Below are 23744 nucleotides of genomic sequence, written 5' to 3' on the forward strand. Positions count from 1 at the left end.
TAAGCTGGAAAAACTGAGGACCTTGCAGGTGGCATGATTTGCCTAGTGTTAACCTAATAGCAGCAGAATCAGAATGTATACTTGGGTGATTTGACAGAGAATAAGCAAAGACATATTCCTGCGGTACAGACCTCAACAAATACGTCTGTCTGCTTTCTCGTGCCACTGTACACATGCGTATGCACACACACTGCTTTGAACAAACAGATGCAGGGGGACACGTGCTGTTTTTCTGCTAGTGTTCTGTGCCTTCAGGTCAGAATCCAACAGCCTAGAATTTCTTTACTCTTCTTATCCTATTTTTTAATGTCTTTAATTTCTTTTACTTTTGTTTTTATTACTTAAGGGTAAATGTATCAGAATGTGACGTATTTAACCTACTACTAATTAAAAAGATGGTATAGAGCCATGTATAATGGATATATTTGTATAATACTATATTTTTTAAACTCTAATGTCTGTGGAGTAATAACTCTGGACTTGATAGTCCGAGAGAGAAAGAGAGAAAGGGATGGGGGAGGACAAACTAAAACTATGCTGCGTGCTTGAACAAAATTATTTCATATGATGCTCATAACACTCATACGAGGCAGGTGGTATTCTATCCACTGCATAGAAAAACGTAATCAAGCACATATTTCTCTTCTGAATGACTTGTCGCTTAGAAAGATAAGTAAAAACGTAATCAAGCACATATTTCTCTTCTGAATGACTTGTCGCTTAGAATGAGAAGTAAAAATGAACATAAATAATAACCCAAGGTGGATTTGTGCCAAGAGAAATACAAATATAGTGTAACTGGATTTCAGAGGAGGGAATGATTGCTTTTGCTCAAGGGATGAAGAAGAGCTTTCCCAAGAAGGAGGAAGAAATTAAAGTACTTCTTTTTATAGGTTTGTGTATTAGTTTGCTAGGGCTATTGTAACAAAGCACCACAGATTTGGTGGCTTGACAGAAATTTATTCTCACAGTTCGGGAAGCCAGAAGTCCAAAAAACAAGTTATTGGCAGGGTTGATGACTTCTTTCACCTGTGAAGGAAGAGTCTTTTCCAGGCCCTCCTCCTTGGCTTATGGATGGCCATTTTCTCCCTGTCTCTTCACATTACCTCCCTTCTATGCATATCTCTGTATCCAAATTTCCCTCTTTCATAAGAACACCACTCATACTGGGTCAGGGCTCACCCTAATGACTGTAACTTGAATACCTCTGAAAAGGTCCTATATCCAAATAAGGACACATTCTGAGGTACTAGGATTAGGACTTCAACATATGGATTTGAGGGTAGGATAGGGTTTAGGGCATAATATAATCCATAACAAATAATAACCATACTTTCAGACTGGAAAAACTAGCACGAATTAGTTTAGTCATTATGAGAGTATACATGGAGACATTATGTGTGTGGACATTATTAAGACATCCTTGACTTTGCTTTCTATATTAATTAAACTGCATTACCTTTTCTCGTGTAATTTTTATATTCTGATTTATTTATTTGAGGCAATTTTTTCTAGAGCTCTCCAGTTTTCCATATTTTTTTGAGGAAAAATGTTCCCTGTTAGCTAGTGTTTTCTTATCCCGTTATGTCTCATGCCACTTTTGTTACTAAAGTTAAAAATATTTCTCACTTTATTTTCCTGAAGACTTCCGAGATAGAGTCAGATGATCATTGTCAAAGAGAACAGGATCTTCAGAGGGAAAACTTGAAGTTGTCATCTGAAAATATTGAACTAAAATTTCAGCTTGAACAAGCAAATAAAGATTTGCCAAGATTAAAGGTAAATTTAATGTTCTTTACTCTAGTTAGGAAGTCTAATGCGTGAAAGCCTTTTTGTCCCTCTTCATATTAGTTAATGTGGATGTCAGAAACTCACATTCATAAAATTTTATGGTAGTGTTACACTTCCTACATTTGTTCACGTAACAATTATTTGTTGAAAGCCTATTTGTTGTCAGGCACTTTTCTAGGTGCTAGGAAACAGCAATCAAAAAATTTCTTGCACTCGTAGAACTTACATTCTAGTGGGGAAGACTGATAATAAGTAAAATGTCAATATATAGTGTGTCAACTGATGTCAAATGGTAAGGAGAAAAAACAGTTGGTGTGAAAGGTGTGTGTGTGTTGGTGGTTTGGGAGTGTATGTAATTGCTATTTAAGTTAGGGTAATAGGGGAAGGCTTTCTTAATAAACTGATACTTTAGCAGAGAGCTAGGGGACAGGTAAGGAAGTGGGTCACACAGGTACTAGAAAAAGAGTTCCAGACAACAGAAATGGCAAGTTCAAAGCGCTGAGGCAAGAGGATGGATGGTGTATTTCATTAACAATCATCACTCTTTAAAATATTAGATTTTTTTTAAATTAAGTGTTTACATTTTAAAAAATTAGGATAATTATCTCTTTTAGGATTTTATTTTGATGTTTTTAGTAAGTTTATCTTTGGTTTTCCAAATCTCATCCTATTTATGGGAATCTTTTTTTTCTTCTGGCTGGCTAATTGTTTCAGTTCTGTTTTCTAACCTAGAATATTAGCAATCTGTTAATTTCGCTGGTGATGATATAATTATGCCCTGGGTTCTAGAACATTCTGAGTTTTACATTGTTAGAACCAGTACCGTTCCTCTCTACCATCTGTGTAAGGGTCTGCATATGTACTTTATGGGGCGGTTAAAATCAGTTCTAAACTATTAAGGCAGTAATGTGGAAAATATTTCTTGAAATTCATATATAAAATATCCTTGTATTAATGAACGTTAGTTCAACATATGTCTTAGTTCAAAATCCTTATTGCTGTGGAGACCATCTTGTTCAGTTTGGCCAGAGAGTTGAAGAAATTGATAGGTCACATGAATTATTTGCCTTTCCTTTTCAGCGGCAATAGCTGTGTTAAACTGTTATATGTTTGCTTTAATTTTTCAGAGTCAAGTAAGGGATTTGAAAGAAATGTGTGAATTTCTTAAGAAAGAAAAAGCAGAAGTTGAGCGGAAACTTGGTCGTGTTAGAGGGGTGAGTGTGTGAGAACATTCCATGCATTTGTTTTGGTTTCAGAAGTGATAAGTTGGTAATGAAAAAACAAGTTTGGATACGTCATAACAGTAGTGATATGATTTTACTAGTGCCTGTAGACTTGGTTTTTATATTGCTGTATCTACAATGTAAAACATCATAAAGCTTTTCTTTGTGTTTCAAGTCAATGTATTTTATCATCTGTCACACCTTACACGCACTTTATTTCAATTGGGACACCACATCATCTTTCTTCATTCCTTGAAAACCCTTAACTTCTAGGAATCCTCCTTCTTTTCATGAAGGTAACTACTAACTGCTCTTAGTCCAGTTCTAACATTTGTAACTATTTTTTTTTTTTAAGATTTTATTTATTTGACAGAGAGAGACATAGCGAGAGAGGGAACACAAGCAGGGGGAGTGGGAGAGGAGAAGCAGGCTTCCCGCGGAGCAGGGAGCCCGATGTGGGGCTTGATCCCAGGACCCTGGGATCATGACCTGAGCCGAAGGCAGATGCTTAACGACTGAGCCACCCAGGCGCCCCATGATTTCCCTGGCAGCTTCTTAGTATAATGCTCTGTAAATATGTTTCCCAATTTTTTTATTCTTGTATTTTTCTTCCCATGTTATTTTGTATTCACTTTTTACACTTAATAAATGCTGCTTATGAGGCCCTGGCCGAAGATTTAAGCCCCTAATGATTTCATTAGCAAGTGGCACAACGGAAGCAATCAATATAAAAACTTGTTCAAGTAATAATATTAAATATATGACAGATTTGGTGAAAATATTATTAGAAAAGTATTCAGAACAAACATCTCACTGACAGCAATATTAATTTCATAAATAAAAATGTTAATTTGACCTTTTCTAATGGTGAAAGTATATATTAAAATCATGTACTATAGGGTTATTCATTGCAGTGTCAATACTGACTAAAATGCAAAAAAAGTAAGCAGATTCTTTTGCTCAGCTGTTAAAAAACCTTAATATAAAGCATAGGCAGTTAAAGTTATTAATTGGCGACCCATCTCTATTGATAATGCTACACTAGGTTTTTTCATTTCAGATGTCTCTTATATTTATATTGGACAGAAACTGAATTTCTGATCAATGGCTATTATTAGAGAAAATCACCTCTATTATGCTCAATTCAGATTTGGTAACTCATGAATTCTTTAATGACACAACTTTTCTTTTGTGACTTTTTTTTTTCATATAAAGAAAATTCTGGTATATAGGAAAGAACCTTAGCTAAATAGACTATTTAGGTTCTTAGGTTTATTCATTTAGAACAGACATCAAGGCTGGAGTATTTGAACTGTTACTTATTAGCTGCATGACTAGGAATATCAAATTCTCTGAGTCTTGATTTGCTTGGATTTTCAGTGAGAATTATAATTCCTATCACAAAGGGTTATTGTAGTGATGAACTGAATACAGGTTTTGGCTTCAAATGTTAGGAATCAACACTGAGTGTAATAATGAGCCTTTTATGTTGGTGTTTTATATTATACTCTCTCAGATATTTGATTAGATAAAAAGTTAATATATTCTTTTGTAGTCTGGTAGAAGTGGAAAGACAATCCCAGAACTAGAAAAAACCATTGCTTTAATGAAAAAAGTAGTTGAAAAAGTCCAAAAGGAGAATGAACAGTTGAAAAAAGCATCAGGAATACTGACCAGTGAAAAAATGGCTAATATTGAGCTGGAAAATGAAAAGTTGAAGGTAATTTTTTTAATGCAATCATTTGCATGGGATGTTTTTACTATTATAATTTTTATTTTTTAAGGAAGATTTTAAGTATACTCCTACTATATAAAATGGCTTTAATGGATGCAGTGACTGTTTTACACATATGGAAAAACTTACTGGAAGCAAGGCTAAGAATAATTAGAGTAGCTCCACTGGTCGTTTTATTTCAAGACCACTGGTTCTCACTCAGCAGCATCCTTACCTGTGTCTGTTTTCAGATATACAGATGCATAAGCCCCCAGTCCTGACATTGATCTTTTGGGGTGGGTCCTCCAATAGATACTCTGATTTTAAGTCATCAGCTCATGCTACTGTGTAGCCAAGGTTGGGAACCTCTGCTCTAGATGACACATATGAAAGGGAAGGTTCATTCTATCAAAAATGGGCTCTAAAACTGCTTTGAATTAAGTTTTATGAGTCTATAGGATCTTTTATTTCCTGGTTTTGATAATATATAGGGGTGCTTTTTTGTTTTTGTTTTTTACTAGGCTGAATTAGAAAAACTTAAAGTTCATCTTGGACATCAGTTGAGCATGCACTATGAATCCAAGTCCAAAGGCACAGAGAAGATTGTTGCTGAAAATGAAAGGCTTCGTAAAGAACTTAAAAAAGTATGACTTTCATTACTGATTAATAATTACTTTTTATGTTAACTAATATGTCTGAAAAACTGAATGGAAAAGCTGATGAGAGTGTCTCTTCAGAGTAGATGTTAAGAGATTTAGGGATTGTATTTTTATGGCTGCCATCCATTCACCATGAGGCACATTGAAAATAAAAAATTAAGAGGCAGTATAATGTAGAAGCTACACATCTGGGATTCAAGTCCTAGCTCTATTACTTACTGGCTGTGGAAACAAGGGCAAACTACTGACCTTTCTCTGTCCCTCAATTTCCTCATCTATAATATTGGGCATAATAAACATATCTGTTTCACAGAGCTGCTGTAGGATTTAAATGAGTTAATATTTGTGCACATGGCTCAGAACGATGATTGATACAAAGTAAGGAATATATGAAATTGTTTTGTTAAACAATAAGATTCCTTTCTGTTTAAGTTGCAAAATATATTCCTTGCCCCACAAATAGGTGTTGTTACTTATATGGATGATCCAGTGAATAAATTGAAATTGAGGTTTTTAAACTAGTTAGAATAGTATCGGAATATACTGTGAGACAAGAGTGCAGTGTGCTTTGAATGGATGTTCAACAGTGGAAATAATTCATGGTACTTACACATAGTTGATGCTCATAGCTAGGTCTCTCAAGTATTGGTCAAAGCAAAACATCTTCTAAGTGTATTAAGACATAAACTATCCCATTATCCATGAATACTACAAAGATGACAAATGGAAAGTAACCACTAGAGTAAAATACTTGCAATGTATTTTTTCTAACCTCGTTTACATGATCTGTTGTCCTAATTATTATGATCATATTGCTGTTATAAAGAAAACATTGGATTTTTATTGGAATTTTAATCAGCATTTAGACTGCCAGGTTACTTTTGTTTTCTAATTTGTAGTGGTGATTTTGAATATATTCCATCTATGAGAACAGTATTGCTTTGTCATCCTGTACTAATTCGTCTTTAATGATAGGAGACTGAAGCTGCAGAAAAATTGCGGATAGCTAAGAATAATTTAGAGATATTAAATGAGAAGATGACAGTTCAACTAGAAGAGACTGGTAAGAGATTACACTTGGCAGAGAGTAGAGGCCCACAGCTTGAAGGTGCTGACAGCAAAAGCTGGAAATCAATTGTTGTTACAAGGTAGGAACAAATAGTTTAAATCTTGCATAAAGTTTAATCAGTTCTAATGCTGTCATTATTGTTCTAAAAGCATATGACATTACGCTGATTAACTTAGTTCTTTCCTTGATGAACTGTTTGGTGGTTTGCTTTAACATGATACTTTTTGGCAGTGCCAGGACAGGAAAAAAAGTGTTTTTTCTTCCTTCAAATTCTGAACTAGTTTGGGCAGCAGTGCATAGGCAAGAGCAGAGCTGGGGCTGGGCCCAGGGTGTTAAGGGTGAGCTGGGTGGGCATCACGAAGCAGCTGACATCTACGAGCCGAGAGCAATGGTGCCCAGCTTCTCCTGGGTGCTGCTTTTCTCCCGCTACGACTCAACTTCTGTATTACATTCATTTTCTACCTCAAGTATAAGCCAGGAATAGTTTAGCTGTCTTGTCACAACTTGTGGCATACTAGATCTGAGCTATGCTGCAATTTTGGAGGTTTATTTTTTTAAGATTATTTCTTTTAGTGAGAGAGCCCATGTGCATGAGCAGGAGGAGGGGCAGAGGAAGAGAGAATCCCAAGCAAACTCCCTGCTGAGCGCAAAGCCCCATGCCAGGTCTGCTGCACTGTACTTCCCCGTCCACCAAGTCCAAGGAGGAAGGTTATGCAGGCAGATTAGAAGGCAGCCCAGATGGCCAGGCTGTCCTAGAGAAGGGTCCTTGGTCCCTGTCCTAACACCATACTGAGAGTACTCAGAGTCCACGCCTCCCTCCTCTAGCTCTCTCTTAACTCAGACAGCTAGTGTGAGGCTTAAATGAAATAATACGTGATAATATCAGGGAAAAGGGGTCTCTCTTGTCTGCTTGGAGCCCAACAGAGGCTCTCAACCAGCAACTCCATCAGTGGACTGCTTGATTGTCCTCTATTTCCTTCTACAATCACATGTAGACTCAGAAAGGATTTTGAGTTAGTTTGAGATTTACTTCGCAGTTCATGCTACATGCCAGAGTCTCTGCTTCATGTTAGATGTACCTCACATGGCCTACTTTGCCTCATTCCCGTGGTGCCAGGTGGTTTCCATAGCTTTAGAAATACTTAAGTCTCACTGTGACCTGAAGTAAATTACACCTCTTCTGTGAGCTCAAGTGTTTTTTGTTTTGTTTTGTTTTGTTTTTTAATTTATGGAGATGATCATCCCTGTTCTTTTTTTTCAAAAAGGGCTCTGAGAAGCTACAGAAAAGATTAACGTGAAAAGGGTTTATAAGTTTATGAACATTTGAGAGGGTTAATATTTAACCATAACTGAAGATGACTTTGCCTTTTACATAATTTGTGTGTTCTTAATCTGAGAACTGAACAGGTAACTGGGCATAGGGTAGGCCTTCGGTAAACCCTTTTGAAAAAGTTACAAAGTCCTTGTAGAACCCACTTGACAGAGTGAAGGCTAAATCTGATCCTTGGCCTCAAGCCTCCCTAACTCCAAAAAAAAAAAAAAAAACAACAAAACAACAACAAAAAACTTGCTGAGATCTGCCGCTGGCATTGTACACCCACCTCAGTAAAGTGGTTTAGCAATCTCTTTGGGACCCGTTGACACATGAGGTCTTCCACATGCTGAACTAAGAGTCGCTCTGTTATTTACTCAACACACTAATGACATCTATTCTTCTCACGCCTTACGCTGACTGCTGAGACAGGCTGGGGGTGCTAGCACTATTTTATGTGGGGTGATCAGAGAAGGCCCCTCTGGGTGGGGCATTCGAGCAGAGAATTGTAGGAGTAAGCTTCTGGTATTGGACCTCTCTGGTGGACAGTCTGTCAGATTAAGAACGTTCCTTTCTAATCATAGGTTCTAAGAGTTATCAAAAACTTTGAAAGTATTGAAATAATAATTTCTCTTCCTTGTCTTGTCCTTACCTGGTTTTGTTGCCAAAGCATTCTTCTTCTTGTCTCTGGGGAAGTTTGAATATTATAAGCATTGTCTCCCTTTAAGGTGGAATGATATGCTTATAAAATCATTTTGGCTTTATGTTTTAAAAATTTCTTTTGGAGTCTGGGTTTTTGTTTGTTTTTGAACTGTTGGTCATTTCTTTAAAAGTTACAAATCTATTCAGATTTTTATGTCATATGCCATTTTTTTCACCCATGCTTTTGCACATTTTTTCTTCTCCCAATAGTGTCCTTTTGGTTTTGTTCTACCTGGATACTTTTTTTTTTGTATACTTCTGTGTGTGTATACATGATGTATATATGAAATGTTTTAATTTGTGATCTTTAAATATATCTCTAAGAGTACCCAATAATACAGAATTTGATATTCTATTGGATGAATTGCACTATTTTTTTGTTCTCTGACTGAAAAAGATACTAATTTTACTCTTTTTGATAGGGGCCAAATTCAGGCTCCATCCTTGTTTATAACCTTGGGAAACACCTAAATCCTCTTTTTTTTTTAAGATTTTATTTATTTATTTGACAGAGAGAGATACAGCAAGAGAGGGAACACAGGCAGGGGAAGTGGGAGAGGGAGAAGCAGGCTTCTCGTGGAGCAGGGAGCCCGATGCGGGGCTCGATCCCAGGACCCTGGGACCATGACTTGAGCCAAAGGCAGACGCTTAATGACTGAGCCACCCAGGTGCCCCTAAATCCTCTATTTTAATTGGCCTGTTAATTAGGGATACTTATCCCTTGTTGTCACCTAATGCTAAATACGTAGAATTTGACTAGAGGAAACCGTATAAGATAGTTATTTTAGTGCAGTAACTCGAATTGGCTTTTAAATGAGAGAAATTATTTTCCATGTCTACACTATTTTTTCCCTTCACTTTTAGAATGTACGAAACCAAGTTGAAAGAACTGGAGACTGATATTGCCAAAAAAACCCAAAGCCTTACTGATCTTAAACAGCTTGTAAGGCAAGCAACAGAGAGGGAACAAAAAGCTAAGAAATACACGGAAGACCTCGAGCAACAGGCAAGTAATTTTTCTTTCCATGAGAAAATAAACTTATTATATATCAAGCCACTCCTTGGCATTGTCTTTTGTAGATAATTCCTTGATAATTCCTTCCCTAAAAGGCCCATCAGAGTGAATGGCATCACCATTCAACCATTTAAGCCAAAACCCTTGGATTATCAATTCTTTATCTTTCTTACCCTATTATCTTTTTCATTAAATCACATCAGCTCTATATTTCCAAATATATCCCAAATCTGATGTTTCAGCACCTCCCACACTGTCCGTCTAGTCTGAGCTATTCTCTCACACCTGAACTATTCCAGTAATTTCCTAACTGGTCTCCCTGCTTCCATTCTTCCCTTGTTTTTCCTTCTCCCTATCCCTGATGTATTCTCCACATAGCTGCTGAGTCATCCTTCTAAGCATAAAGAAAATCACAGCATCCTATCCTCAGAGTCTTCCAGTGGTTCCTCATTACCCCAGAATAAAATTCTAAAGTACTTTTCATAGGCTGTAAGGACCTACATGGTCTGGCATCTGGTTTCCTTTCTAGCCTCATCTTTACTTTCCCCTCATTCACAGTATTCTAGCCACATGGACCTTCTTTCAGTCCTTTGAACAGGCCAAACCCAAGCTTCAGAATCTTGGACTTGTTCCTCTTGTCTAAAACACTCTCCACCCAAATATTCTCATAGCTCACTCCCTATGTCTCTGCTTAAACGGGGGCTCCTCAGAACTTCCTTAACCCTCTACCACCTTCCATGACTCTCCATCCTCTTACCCTGAGTTATTTTTCTTGATAGCCCTTCCTTCCATCTGGCCCTGTTATCACATGAGATGCTTACTATGTGTCTTTGTCTCCTCCCCCACTAAGTACATAAGGACCATAGGAACATGCCAGGAGAGATTTTGCCATCACTGTGTTCCCTGTGCCCTAGGACAAAGCCTGGCATGCAGCACTCAGTAAATTATTGAATGAATAGTGACTAGAACATGATAGATATGTACTCATATCTTACGTGCTTTTGAAAACCCAGCTTTTAATACGCTTTACTGAAAATGTGTATCTTTATAAAACATATTTCCATGTCAGACTTTGTCTTCTTTTTATTGTGCCCAAAGATTGAGATTCTCAAACATGTTCCTGAAGGAGCTGAGACAGAGCAGAGCCTTCAGCGGGAACTTCAAGTTCTAAGGTACATTGTCTGTTCATAAATCTATCTTAAAAAAAAAAAAAATTTTTTTTTTAATATAACCAGGTTTGCTACATCTAGAGATTAAGATTTTTCAACCTTGCGGCCTAACAAGTTTATCAGTCTTATTTCATCCTTTTAATGCCAATTACTCTCTTACATAATAGATACTGAAAAAAGGGTAAACCAGATCCTAATGAAAGTCTCAAGCTTCTAATTTAAACCTTCTTAATAGTATAGAATGTGTTAAACCTTAGTTTCCCAGAGGCAAATATTAATGAAAGACAAGAAAAAAATTTACTTCCAAAATTCTGTGCAGAATACTCTCATGAGGTTCCTCCAATAGGAAAAGTCTTTAAAATGACATCAGGTCAGACTTTTCAGAATCCTGAAGAATTTTCATTCTCTGAACTCAGTTTGAGAATGGTAGCATTGCAACAGTGAGAGTAAATGAATAAATGTTTACCTTTATAAATTATCAGCAAGTTCTAAGCAATTTGTATTACAAAGTTCATAAGAAATACCCATATATTTTGTGAAGCAGTATCTGTTTTTTGTTGTTTTAACACATAATCATTATGTTCTAGATTAGCTAATAGTCAGCTGGAAAAAGAAAAAGCAGAATTAATCCATCAGTTAGAAGTTAACAAAGACCAAAGTGGAGCTCAAAGCACTGTATCTGGTAAAGTATTTTCTACTTCTAATGTGTTAGCTAACCCAAGTTTTTGAATTAGGGTTTGCCTTTTTTATTTATTCAGATTTCTGATGATTGTCTTCCTATAAAATCAGATCCCTGATAGGTTTTCAGAGCTCTTTCCTTCATGCAACAGTCATGTTCCCATTGAGTCCTCTTGAGTTGTTTGTAACAGCAGGTACTCAGGTGTTTTTCTTTTTATGTTCCGTATGGGTGTTACATTTAATCATGACACAGTGCTAAGCAATGTGCTAGGTCTGTGGTTTCCAGTTTCTAAGTAGACCCTTTTAAGCCCTCTGAACATGAACGTTATCTTCTAAATGTTATTGTCCTCTTGTTATTTTTTTTAAGATTTTATTAATTTGTTTGAGAGAGAAAGAGAGCAGGAGGGGCAGAGAGAGAGCGAGAAGACTCCCTGCTGAGCGGGGAGCCCGTTGCAGGGGCTCGATCCCAGGACCCTGGGATCATGACCTGAGCCGAAGTCAGATGCTTAACTGACTGAGCCACCCAGGCGCCCCTATCCTCGTTATTAACTTTAAAACTACATATAGTAAACATTGTCTGCATTCTTCTTCCCTTTTACAAAGTAAAACAGTCTAGTGCTCTACATGCTTCCATTCAGAAGTAATTAATCATTGTATTACTTGGTGCATATGTATGCATATGTACATATATGCATTATGTATACTTATGTATACATACATAATTAAGTTGATCCTCATTATTTTCAGGGTATTTGTAAATTCAGCCACTCACTAAAATTTACTTGTAACCCCAAAACCAGTACTCCTGGTGCTTTTGCAGATACACACAGCAGTGAAAAATTTAAGTTCTGACCCACCATGTTCCAGATGAGATCCAACAAGGTGAGGCTCTGCATTACTGCAGCTCTCTCATACAGATGACCAGAGGATGGAGGCCATACAAGGGAGTGCAGCACAGGGCAAGAAGCTGTTTCTGGGGCCAGTTGGACTGGGTTTAAATCCCAGCTCTGACACGAGTGGGGCCTCAGGAGAATCACTTGACACTTCTGAACTTTGTTTTCTCTTTTATAAAACAAAGAAAATAGAATCTACCAGGGTGAATTGTTTCCAGGATTTAAAATCACACTGTATGTGAGATAGGAGTATGTGTATGTGTAATGTTTTCCCTAAGAGCAATGAATCGTTCAACATTCACGAATCCATTGTTCGGGTTGACTTTTGAGAACATCACTGTTAACAGCAAGAATCATTTGTTATGTATATTTCATAGTGCGATGATGGAAATGGCAAATTCTATTCCAAAGGACTATATCAATTTATACCTGAACAATCTTTGACTATTTCATACAGCTTTTTCAGTATCCTACCACATATTCTTTCTGCTACTTTGTATTAAAGCGATCATGTATGAGTTGTACCAGACACTATGCTAAGTGCTTTACAAGCATTTTATAATTTTTTTCTCCCCTGACCCCAGCATTTTATAATTTAACTCTTAAAGCACTGTTTGGTGGGTACTACTGTCTCCATTTTACCTATGATCTTCACCTTAAAGACGTTCAGTAACAAGGTCACAACAGCTAGGAAGTAAAGAGAGGCAGGATGAAACCTAAATCTGTGGAACTCCAAAGCTCCTCACCATTCCCTGCTTTTGACCACGGAAATGCCTTAGCTACCTTTTGGTGACTAAAACAGTCATGTAAATCTCTCTCAACAGTAGCTCTTAGAGCAGCCAGCTTGGGGTACCAGACAAGCACACTCCCAAAGGCCTGTTGATGCTGTTGACGTGTGGCAAGTTCGTTCTTTCTAAGAAACCTGTTTCCTGAGAGGGAATTTCAGAACCCTGTATTCTTCATCATTTAAAGGAGATTAAGGATACCTACCATATTTCAAAGACTGTTAAGGTTCAAAATCAAACCAAAACTGTCTTGGCAATTCTAAAGCACTATTTAAATACAAAGTAGCAAAAAGACTGTGGCAGAATATTGAAAAAGCTGTATCAAACAAAGTTTGTTCAGGCATAAATTGGTATAATCCTTTGAAACAGAATCTGCCACTTCGATCATGCAATCAAATACCATTAAGCTAACTTTGGGAAAGTGCTGTACATAATAATCATTTTTACTGCACTATTTCATTACAAATCTGTGTAACATATAGCATCCCTTTGATTAAGGCAATCAACTCAATATAGCATTACAGTGATTAAGAACCAGATTTATAAAAAATCATTAGCACTTTCTACAAAGGTGAGGGAAGTTTCGAAAAGTATGATTTTGCTCTGTTTTCCAAAGGAAGATGGGTTCTGTTGACTATTCCCAAAGGAAAGGATGAGGAAAATATTTCTGGTCTCCAACTTATAATTAGGGGACCATATCAAGGGAACCTTAATAGAACAGAAACCTTCCTGTCTCATTCATCAAAATGTGTCTTGCGGCCCATTATTTTCTCAAACTTTAGCATTACTTTTAAAATTTTACCCTTCAATGGCTACAAAATATGACAGGACACATTATATGTTGTTTGAAGAAAATGTTTCTAGCAAATATGGCAATTAAATAAAAAATCCCATTTGTTCATTGATTCTCATTATAAAACTGGAGAGATGTTAACTCCAGGTGAGAGGGGTGGTTAAGGATCCAGTAAATTAAAGCCCTTGTGCTCTATTTGTGTACTTAATGGTATCTGACCGTAGTATTAGGATTTATTCGTCTTTGTATTATGCACCCTGCCTGGTGTGTTTTTCACGTAGTAATTACACAGTAAATGTGTAGTGACCTACATGGAACAGCCAATACTGTTGGGGACCAGGAGCTGTTGGCCAGCTCTGGCTGTAGCCCCTTACCTAACAGTCTACTTATTCTTTTGTTATCCTTTTAGTACCTAACAATGCTTCCTGGCTTTAGAATTTTTCTCTGGAAAATAATTTCTTTCATGTAAAAAATTAACTGGATTCTACACTTCTAATACCCAGCAGGTGCCTTTTCTCTTGGTCTGCTATGGAACTACAATACCTAATAGAGATAGCATTACAGTATTCACAGCCCGGAAAGTGTTTCAGCAGTAAAATGCCGTATATTCTAGGCTCTAGTTTCTTAAGCTTTCTACTTATTCTCTGAAACAAATCCTTTGTTAGAGTGGGGAAAAGCAGAATCTGATTTTTATAACTTTTTTGGCAGATCCTGATCAACTAAAGGAAAAGGTAAAAGATTTAGAGACACAGCTCAAAACCTCAGATTTAGAAAAGCAGCATTTGAAGGTAATTTTATCTAATTATAAATGTTTTGTGAAAACTGTTAAAAACAACTTTTATGAACACCATCTTTGAGTTTTAAGTATGTATCCTAAAAATTCCTGGAGTTACATTTGACCTTAATATCACAGAATTCATTACATTCATCTGTGTTAAAAATAGCAAACGAGAGCTACAAAAAAACAGACAAAACAGGATTAAAGAGAAATTTATTTTTTGATTCTTAACAAATGTAGCTCATTATTTTAATATTAAGTTTTGGGTGACATTGGGAATAATGTCTTTTATTTCCTTTTGAAGTTCTTTTTGGGAATAGCTCCCTTTATTAAAGAAAGGTATTTGCCATGCTTTATATCTCTCAAAGAATCTATAAACAGAAAAGAGCATAAGTTGAAGAATTAACTAGTGATCACTAGCTATTCTAAAGTTCAAATTGTCTCTTCACCAGATGCCTCTTTAGCCAGGTAGAAGTCCTAGAGTTTCCCTATTATAAATATATTTATAAGAAGTTGATTATTATTCACTTAAAAAAAATAGGTATTTGTAAAGAAAATATAAATGAAGCCTAAACCAAAGAATCTTAACCAAAATAACTTGTGTTGTGAATAGCCAAGTCTTTTTGATTTCCTCAATGAGAGTATCTGATATACTTTTGGAGGAAGATTAAATGCCGCCCCTCCCCTACCCGTTTAAGAACTGATAAATTTTAGTCAAAAACTAGGACATAACTTACAGAACAAATAATTTAACTTACTAGCTAAGTTAGTTACGCTGTACAATGAAACCTTCCTTTCTAAGAAAATACTTCTGCCTCTATAGTATATAAGTATATTAGATTATTCGGGTTACTTTGGATTTTATGTTTGTAATTAAGTCTCTTTTTAGTTCAAATCTAAAGAATATATTGTATTCCTACATACCTTTCAAAGATACCATGTTTCTATTAGGAGGAAATAAAAAAGCTGCAAAAAGAACTGGAAAACTTTGATCCTTCATTTTTTGAAGAAATTGAAGATCTGAAGTATAATTATAAAGAAGAAGTGAAAAAGAGTATTCTCTTAGAAGAAAAGTTAAAAAAACTTTCTGAACAATATGGAGTTGAATTAAGTAGTCCTGTTGCTGCTTCTGAACAGTTTGAAGATGAAGAGGAAAGTCCTGCTGATCTCCCCATTTATTAAGGACACCTCTACCTGTAGTTTTACCTAACTATTAACTTTATAAGTTAAAACTCCATCTGTAAATCAAGCAGGTCTCAGACCTACATGATTTCCTTCTTCATACCCTGTACCTTTACTAAATTTAAGTTTTAGTAAATATAATTATATGAAATTTTAAACATAAAAGTGTATTTTTGATTTTCAGAGTAAGTTATGACTATCAAATAAACTGATGAATTTTGTATACATAATGTTTGTTCTTTAAAGAGTATAGAGTGAGCTTTAATAACTTAACATTTAAAATTGGGGTTTTATACTTATTTGTATGTGTATTAAGACTCAAGTTTTATATATATGTACATGTACATAAACATGTTATGAGATTACAGCCATATGTTTTATTAAGTGTTTAGAATAAATTCATCTTGAACTATTTAATTTTTAAAGTTACTGATCCAGAACTGTTGGTTTAACTGCTGTCTTTATCCAACTTTTGTACAAGGTAGGGAGCTTATTATTACATTACATTTTTAAGTCTAGTGGTTGAAATTCATTTGCTGGTTCTAAATAAAATTTTGAATAGACCTTTGCAACTGGGAAATTCATGTCTTCAAATGCCAGAAGACATATTGCTCTATTAGACATGGAACCTTGAGATTTTTTTTACCTTCGACATGTGGTAGAATATTCAAGATTCAAAGATAACAGTAAAGCTGGTTCTAAATTGCATTTCTAGTTTATACATCAAGTATTATATCTTTGAGTCTACCAAATTTCTGATTATCTATTTTTGAAAAGAGACTAAACAAACACTTAGTATCAAAGGCATGGTCATACTTGTTCGGGTTCATGTTGATGATAACTGGTTTTGAATTCATATAAGTATCTGGTATTGGCCAGCATAAACCAAGATGATGGCGATGAACCTGAAAAGAGAAAGTTATTAGCTTTAGACTTTTTTATCTTCATTCACTCTTTAAGTATTTATTTTGAAGGCCTACCATCTGCCAAGCACTATTTAAGGCTCCACTTTATCTTACCCTTTTTTTTTTCATACCTGTTCTCCTCCTGACATATTACATATTTACTTGTTATTGTCTATCTTCCCCATTAGAATGTGAGCTTCATGAAGGCAGAAATATTTTGTTGATTCTGTATTTCCAGTACCTGGAAACATGCCAGGAACATATTGAGGGGCTCCATAAAAATTTAATGAGTAGTCTGTTGCTGAGTACAGAAGCTAGCCAATTAAAAAATATGGGTGGGGAGGCATTCTAAGTATCACATGACAGAACGGTGCTTTTTGCTCTGATTGCAATTACATGAGCACGGTTAGAACATACACCGTGTGGGTATATTTGGCAGACGGGGGTGTACCGCAGTTCCGGAAAGTGAAGCAAGGGTCAGATCATGAATAATCTTAATGTCACTAAGCAGTTTTATGCAGCAAAGTTAACATTTTCACTTACGGTGAAAAATGGACAGAACAGGGATAAGATTGGAAGATAACCTTTAAGAGGGTGATAAACTAGGTCAAGCATGAATCTTGGCTTCAATTAAAATGAAAATTAACTGCCAACTGGTTGGGGAGAAGTACAGATTCAAGAGATCAGAATCTTTGTGAAGTAATGGAGAGAGGGGTTAAAAATATTTCAGTTTTTGAATTGTTGGGAGTCGGGTGGATATGACTAGGTCCAGTTCTGAACATTACTAATTTCAGAAACCTTTGAGAAATCAAACAGACAAGTCCAAGAGACAGAAAGGGCATAAAGTAGAAAAGTTCATTCTGTAAATATTAACTGTTACCTTGGCACTTTTAACTCAAATTCTATAATCAAACAAGTTTGGGAAATGCTGAGTTAACCTAAGTTGGTACGGATTATCTCAGAGGGCATTCATTTGCAACATCAATTTTCAAGAAGGCAGTACGTAATGTGCAGTTTTTCCAGACATTTTCATCACTTTAATTCTGACGCACATCTAGGAAAACCAATGCCCCAGAGAATGAATACACATTGGGAAACACTATTATATAAAGAATGGTGGCCTGTGAGATGAGGAAATTAAATTTATTTACAACACATTAGAATTACTGCAATCTGTAGAGAATATTCTAGTGCCACTTCTACCTCGTTTCAGGAAGTAAGACAACATCCCACAAGCTACTTTCTGTCATTACCTTGATTAAACAGCCATCGTTACAATGCCATACTATTCCTTCAATTTTACCCTCTCTGCAACCTTCAAACCAGGATAACAGATCGTTGTGCTTCAAGGTAGGTAGATTTCTGATTTGAAATGCCCCATGTGGTATAAGAAGATGTAATGGATACTTCTTGCTTCCTAGCCCTAAATGTTAAAAATTTCCATTAGCCATACAAAGGTTTCAAAAAGAATTGAGAAAATTTACTTCTCCAAATAAAAAGGCCTTTTAAAACATTTAGAAATAAATTTACCAAAAAGTTTAGTTGGTTTCCTAGGAGAGATATACCATAAGTGATCTCATTCAAAATTGCCACCTTACCCTATTAAATATAAATTTCACCTTCATATAATCTATACCAAGGGTCGGCAAACTATGACCCATGGGCTAAATCCAACCAGATGCTTGTTTTTGTAGTTTCAACGCAGCTATATCCATTCTTTTAAGTACTGTTTATGGCCTATAAAACCTAAATACTTACTATCTGGACTTGTACAGAGAAAGTCCTCCAACCCCTGCTCTATACTACTAGCCAAGTTCAACTATCATTCAATGTTTGCCAAACAGCCACTCTATATCTCTGATAACTTGTGTAATTACTCTTCTTTCCACCTGCCAATCAGTCTGCTTCTGATCCCTATACAGGATTTTGCTATTCCAGCTTTAATGTTCTTGGGTCTGTCTCCATCCCCCTGTCAACAATGTTCTCCACAGTGCCCTCTGGACCTGTACTCAGTTCACCATAGTACAGATTTTGATACTCGATTCATGGTCAATTCTTTACTTAATTTACTCTTAGCTGTTAATTAATGCTAAACTAATTACCTAACCATGAAAAACACAGGATTTTCATTCAACTCATTTCACCTAAATTTTAAAAAGCAAAAAAAGTTACCCTTGAGTAATTCCCTTTCATACCTAGTTCTACAATGTTATTACACAAAAGAATGAAAGGCTAAAATCAACTTTTTGGATTAATAAAATGGTTAGAGTCATGCATAAATTTCTCCGTGGACATAAATAGAAATGGCTATAATTCTAGGAAGCTATTTAGCTCAAATTAGTCATTTCTTTATGTGTTTTAAGTTGAACGTAGGAAGTTCTCTTTATAAATACAGTTACTGTAACCAAACAGGAAAAAGGCTTTACTCACCATACGGGTTTCCATTAATATTTGTTCCTATAAGTTCTAGTGTTTGCTCTAGGAGATCTGAGAGCGGCACTGCACTAATTTCCAGAAGCCCAGGATCATCAGGATGCTGCTGCAGTATCAGGGCAACTTCGAATTCATAATTAACTACAGAGGAATGCCAACAGTACTGTTTGTTGTGTTTCTCCACTGGTACCCAACCTATCATGTAAAGGAAAAACTGTCATGACACTGCTTTTCTTTGGATTGAGACTTGAAGCAATTTTTATATTTGTTACAAATTTTCCATGTTTTCTGGATGTTTATCACCCATAGATACACTTTTTTTTAAATCGGTGGAAGTGTTAGCAGTTTTACTACTTTTTTAATCCTAATCATTCTTTTAATCCTAAGGTTTTTTATTCTGTTGATGAATTAACCTGCTTGATGATTCACTATAGAGCACTCAGCATTCCTTTCCAGAAAATTTTCAGTATGAATTGAATACCATTCTAAAACAGAGCATTAAAACCCTTTTTTCATTTCTTTAAGTTTTCTCTCTACTGTCTCTCCAGTTTCAGGGACAATAGACCTATACAGTAAGTTTTCTACAATTTATTGTACTGTTGCAATATTTGCTAAACAATGTATTAATTCCACACGTATTGAAGGTTATTGCTATTCCTCTCCTAACTTGTTACCAGAATAGGTTCCCGCATGTGGACAATTCTTTATCAAACAAACGAAAACTAGGACACATATGCCACTGTGACCATAATATCTTTGACCTTCAATATTCAGGTTAACTGTAAAAACCTCTTTTCTGGTCCATTAGTCTCCAGGAAAACCCACCCCACTTTTATCATAATCTTACTTCAAAAATTTAAATTTAGTTCTGCTGTACTCCTGCTTAATAATCTTTACAATGAACCTCAGAATCCTCTAAATGGAATATAAACCCCTTTAAGATCTGAGCCCATTCTACATCTCCAGCCTCAACTTTTATAAGTGTCCTCCAATGTCATACACCCTAAACATTCCAGCCACAGAGAAGTGTCACATAAAATTCCCATGACTCCGTATCACTCCTCTTCATGGGAGTTTGCCTAAGCTGACCTTCCCTCGTCCTTGCCAGCTAACTTCCTGGTTCTTAAGCTTCAGTACAGATGTCCTCTCCACTTAGAAGCCTCCTCTATCACAGGCTCACGAGAATTCTTCCTCTTTTCTCTAACTATACCCTTTGTATACCTTCCTTTTAGTTCTTAAATCATAACAATATTGATGGATTTCCCCTAGTGTCTAAAAGATCATGGAGGATAAGGTTCTAATCTTCATTTTTGTGTTACTAGGACCTAAGAGTACTCTACACATTAGGGTATTCAAGACACGCCTGCTGAACTGAACCATAATCTGGGATATCATTCTACTCAGCACACTTTTGCAAAAATTTTCCCATTCCCAGAAAAACTCCTTATGCATTTTAGAAAAGTTTTCATGATACCAGGAATGTGTCCATTTTCATCAGGCATTGGATTCCCATTTAATTGTTCTATTTCCTTCGCTGGTATCCAGCACTCTGGAACAGGTTTGAAGTCCTCCTCAACATTCCAAAAAAATTCTAAAAGAGTTAAATAATTTTATATGTGGTGATACTTTAAAAAATATAAAAGAACAAATTCAATGTGGGAACAGCTAATAAACGCCATGATATTAGGTATTATACAATTATTCTCCATTACCATGATGTGACTGCACTTCTCAGGGTATTAGCACTTCAAATTTTCAATTTTGGGGGCACCTCGGTGGCTCAGCCGTTTTTAAGTGTTTGCCTTCAGCTCAGGTCATGATCCCAGGGTCCTGTGATTGAGCCCCACATCGGGTGCTCTGCTTGGCGGGAAGCCTGCTTCTCCCTCTCCCTCTGCCTGCCACTCCCCCTGCTTGTGCTCACTTGCTGTCAAATAAAATCTTTTTAAAAAATTTTTTCAATTTTGAACCCACCACTCTATTAGTGGATAAAAGTCTAAAGGAGCCAATGTGCCAGGTATGTGTAGATTTACGATGAATTTTTAATGCACTATAAATATATAAATGAAAGAGTGGATATACAATGATTAATGTATATATCTGCTTATATAATATTTAGAGGCATTTTAATGTTTAAACATACTGACAATCCTTTTTGTTATTTTTGTGCCTGACTTATAAAATTACAGATTTGTCTCTTAGGCAACAAAACCAAAATGTGTTGCTCATTACAGTATACATGTAGTAATTTGTATGTTTTAATAAAATCAACATAGTCTAATGAGTTATAAAAATGTTAAGAAAATGATTTAAAATACTTTTCAAGAATATTCTTTTACATACAAAGATACTCAATTATAATTTTCTTCTTTCCCCTAAGTACTTAAATTGTAAGGATATAATGTACAAAAATACCACCACAGCAAGAAATAAGCCAAAAATTGCAGGTTACTTAAATCATAAAAAGCTAAAAAAAACAAAAAGGCCCACTAACCTTTTGAGTTTTGTTTTGATTGTAGATAATTTTTAAATTTTTTCTCAGCTAGTTTGTTAGGTTTTCTATCTAGCCGAGCCCAAAGGTATGGCTGACCTAAAAAAAATAATAAAAGGGAAAAGAAAAGTTTAAGAACCGAACAATAAAACTTATCTTGAAAGACAATTTAGTATAAAAGTTTTTTCAATAAATAATAGGGTCATCTTTCCTAAAAGCAGCAACCCTAGAAGATGCATTCTAACAAACACATCTTACCCAGCAGAACCTGATGCTGTAAGAAGACTTAAGTCTGGTTAAAGAATGATGAGGATGAGATAAAAAGTAAGTATGTGACCCTTTCATAAGGACATTCTGCAGCCATATTTTATTGACAACGAGCACTTATGAGAAACTGAAGCTACCTCTGTACTAAATGGAAATATATCCACATAACTGTAGTCACACTTTTCCTGAAACATAATTGTAAGGGTTAGTTCCCAAAAATGTGGAATTAGGCTGAGCTGTTTTGCACAGCTCTGATCCCTGGTCAAGTTATTAGTGATGATCTGTAATCATGGATCTGTGAGGTTTCAGCGCAGTGTGCCTGCATTCTTTACTGATAACAGTAAGACTAATGAATCTTATACCTGGTGTCAGTGAGACTCCTGGAGGGCTCTGCTGTTGAGGCTGGTTACTTAGCAGGAAGATGTCTCTGTGACCAGCAGAATATAAAAATCCCCAGCTGACACTCCATTTTGGATTCTGTCTCCAAGGTGTTCCCTGCATACATCAGTGGTTCCTGATTTGACAAAGTGTGTCCTGCCCAGGACCTTGGGGGCTGAGGGGTACAAGGGGGTAACAATAGGTGCTTTCACCTGGACTCACGGACCCTTTGCGGCTGTGTACATCCTTACATTCAATGCCCTTGCTAATACTGTGTATCCTTTATATCCTGTAATAAACTGTGGATTTGCAAGCACCATCATTTTGGATCCTGTAAGTTTTCTTTAGCAATCCAATCATGTTTATCTGCCACTATTATACATGATCACACATAATGGTGCACATTTAAGTTTCTTAATATAAATATAAAAGCCTGAAAAATCTTTTAGTTTCTTCAAATATATGAGATTTTAAAATTACTGATTATAGTTTGGTTAGACATTTTGGTTAGACATTCTGTATTACTTATTAACTATCCCAATAAGTAATATGAAGAACAAGATTAAAATTATATTCTGTCATTTCTGGTTCTGGACCTTTTGTTCTTTTTACTAGTAAGTACAAAAATTCATTTCACTTATACCCATTAAAATAGCTACTATCAAACAAACAAAAAAGTGTTGGTGAGGATGCAGAGAAACTGGAACACTTGTGCACTGTTGGTAAATCGTGTAGCTGCTGTGGAAAATAGTATGGCAGCTCCTCAAAATATTAAAAATAGAATTACTATATGACCCAACAACTCCACTTCTGGATATATGCCCAAAAGAACTGAAAGCAGGACCTCCACGAGGTTATTTGTTCACCGTGCTCATAGCAGCATTGTTTACAACAGCCAAAAGGTGGAAGAAGTCCAACTGTACACTGATGGATGAATGGTATGTACATAAAACTACGTGGTATAGACATAAAATTAATGTGATTTGTACAACAAACATACACACAATGAAATGTTACTCATAAAAAGGAAGGGAATTTGGGGTGCCTGGGTGGCTGAGTCATTAAGCATCTGCCTTTGGCTCAGGTCACGGTCCCAGGGTCCTAGGATCAAGCCCCGCATCGGGCTCCCCGCTCGGCGGGAAGCCTGCTTCTCCCTCTCCCACTCCCCCTGCTGTGTTCCCTCTCTCGCTGTGTCTCTCTCTGTCAAATAAATAAAATCTTTAAAAAAAAAAAGGGGGAGGGAATTTTGCAGGTACTACAGCATGGATGAACACTGAGGACACTATGCTACATGAAATAAGCTTGTCATAAAAAGAAAATACCATATGACTCCACATATATGAGGTATCTAGAATAGCCAAAACCATAGAGACAAAGTAGAATATGGTTGTCAAGGGCTGGAGGAGGGGGAATGGTGAATTATTTAATGGGTACTGAGTTTTAATTTTGCAAGATGAAGAGTTCTGGAGATAGATGGTGGTGATAGGAGCATAACGATGAACCGTACACT

General features: G+C 36.1%; 2 protein-coding genes across 13 annotated transcripts in view; one reads left to right on the forward strand and one right to left on the reverse strand.

The window, feature by feature from the left end:
- The window catches only part of CEP290 (centrosomal protein 290), an 84631-nt gene extending 68868 nt beyond the window's left edge, over window positions 1–15763 (forward strand). For all 8 annotated transcript variants that reach the window (XM_073900536.1, XM_073900538.1, XM_073900540.1 and 5 more), the window contains 10 exons: window positions 1645–1779; window positions 2919–3005; window positions 4570–4734; window positions 5250–5372; window positions 6363–6535; window positions 9335–9476; window positions 10584–10657; window positions 11242–11336; window positions 14512–14591; window positions 15533–15763. In XM_073900536.1, coding sequence (XP_073756637.1) covers window positions 1645–1779; window positions 2919–3005; window positions 4570–4734; window positions 5250–5372; window positions 6363–6535; window positions 9335–9476; window positions 10584–10657; window positions 11242–11336; window positions 14512–14591; window positions 15533–15763 — 1305 coding nt within the window. The remainder of the gene's footprint in view (window positions 1–1644; window positions 1780–2918; window positions 3006–4569; window positions 4735–5249; window positions 5373–6362; window positions 6536–9334; window positions 9477–10583; window positions 10658–11241; window positions 11337–14511; window positions 14592–15532) is intronic.
- RLIG1 (RNA 5'-phosphate and 3'-OH ligase 1) overlaps window positions 1–23744 on the reverse strand; it is a 32704-nt gene that overhangs the window by 5011 nt on the left and 3949 nt on the right. For 3 of the 5 annotated variants that reach the window (XM_073900558.1, XM_025881243.2, XM_025881241.2), the window contains exons 3-7: window positions 21593–21688; window positions 20576–20692; window positions 19099–19296; window positions 17922–18091; window positions 16580–16668 (exon numbers count right to left, since the gene is read on the reverse strand). In XM_073900558.1, coding sequence (XP_073756659.1) covers window positions 16580–16668; window positions 17922–18091; window positions 19099–19296; window positions 20576–20692; window positions 21593–21688 — 670 coding nt within the window. Of the gene's footprint in view, window positions 1–1629; window positions 1718–14777; window positions 16669–17921; window positions 18092–19098; window positions 19297–20575; window positions 20693–21592; window positions 21689–23744 lie in introns of those variants that run through there. The other 2 variants (XM_073900559.1, XM_025881240.2) reach the window with 2 other exon arrangements.

The sequence above is a fragment of the Callorhinus ursinus genome, unplaced genomic scaffold (assembly GCF_003265705.2).
Source record: "Callorhinus ursinus isolate GAN/ISIS: 27379988/994484 unplaced genomic scaffold, GSC_fseal_2.0 scaffold14, whole genome shotgun sequence".
In the NCBI taxonomy this organism is placed as follows: Eukaryota; Metazoa; Chordata; class Mammalia; order Carnivora; family Otariidae; genus Callorhinus; species Callorhinus ursinus.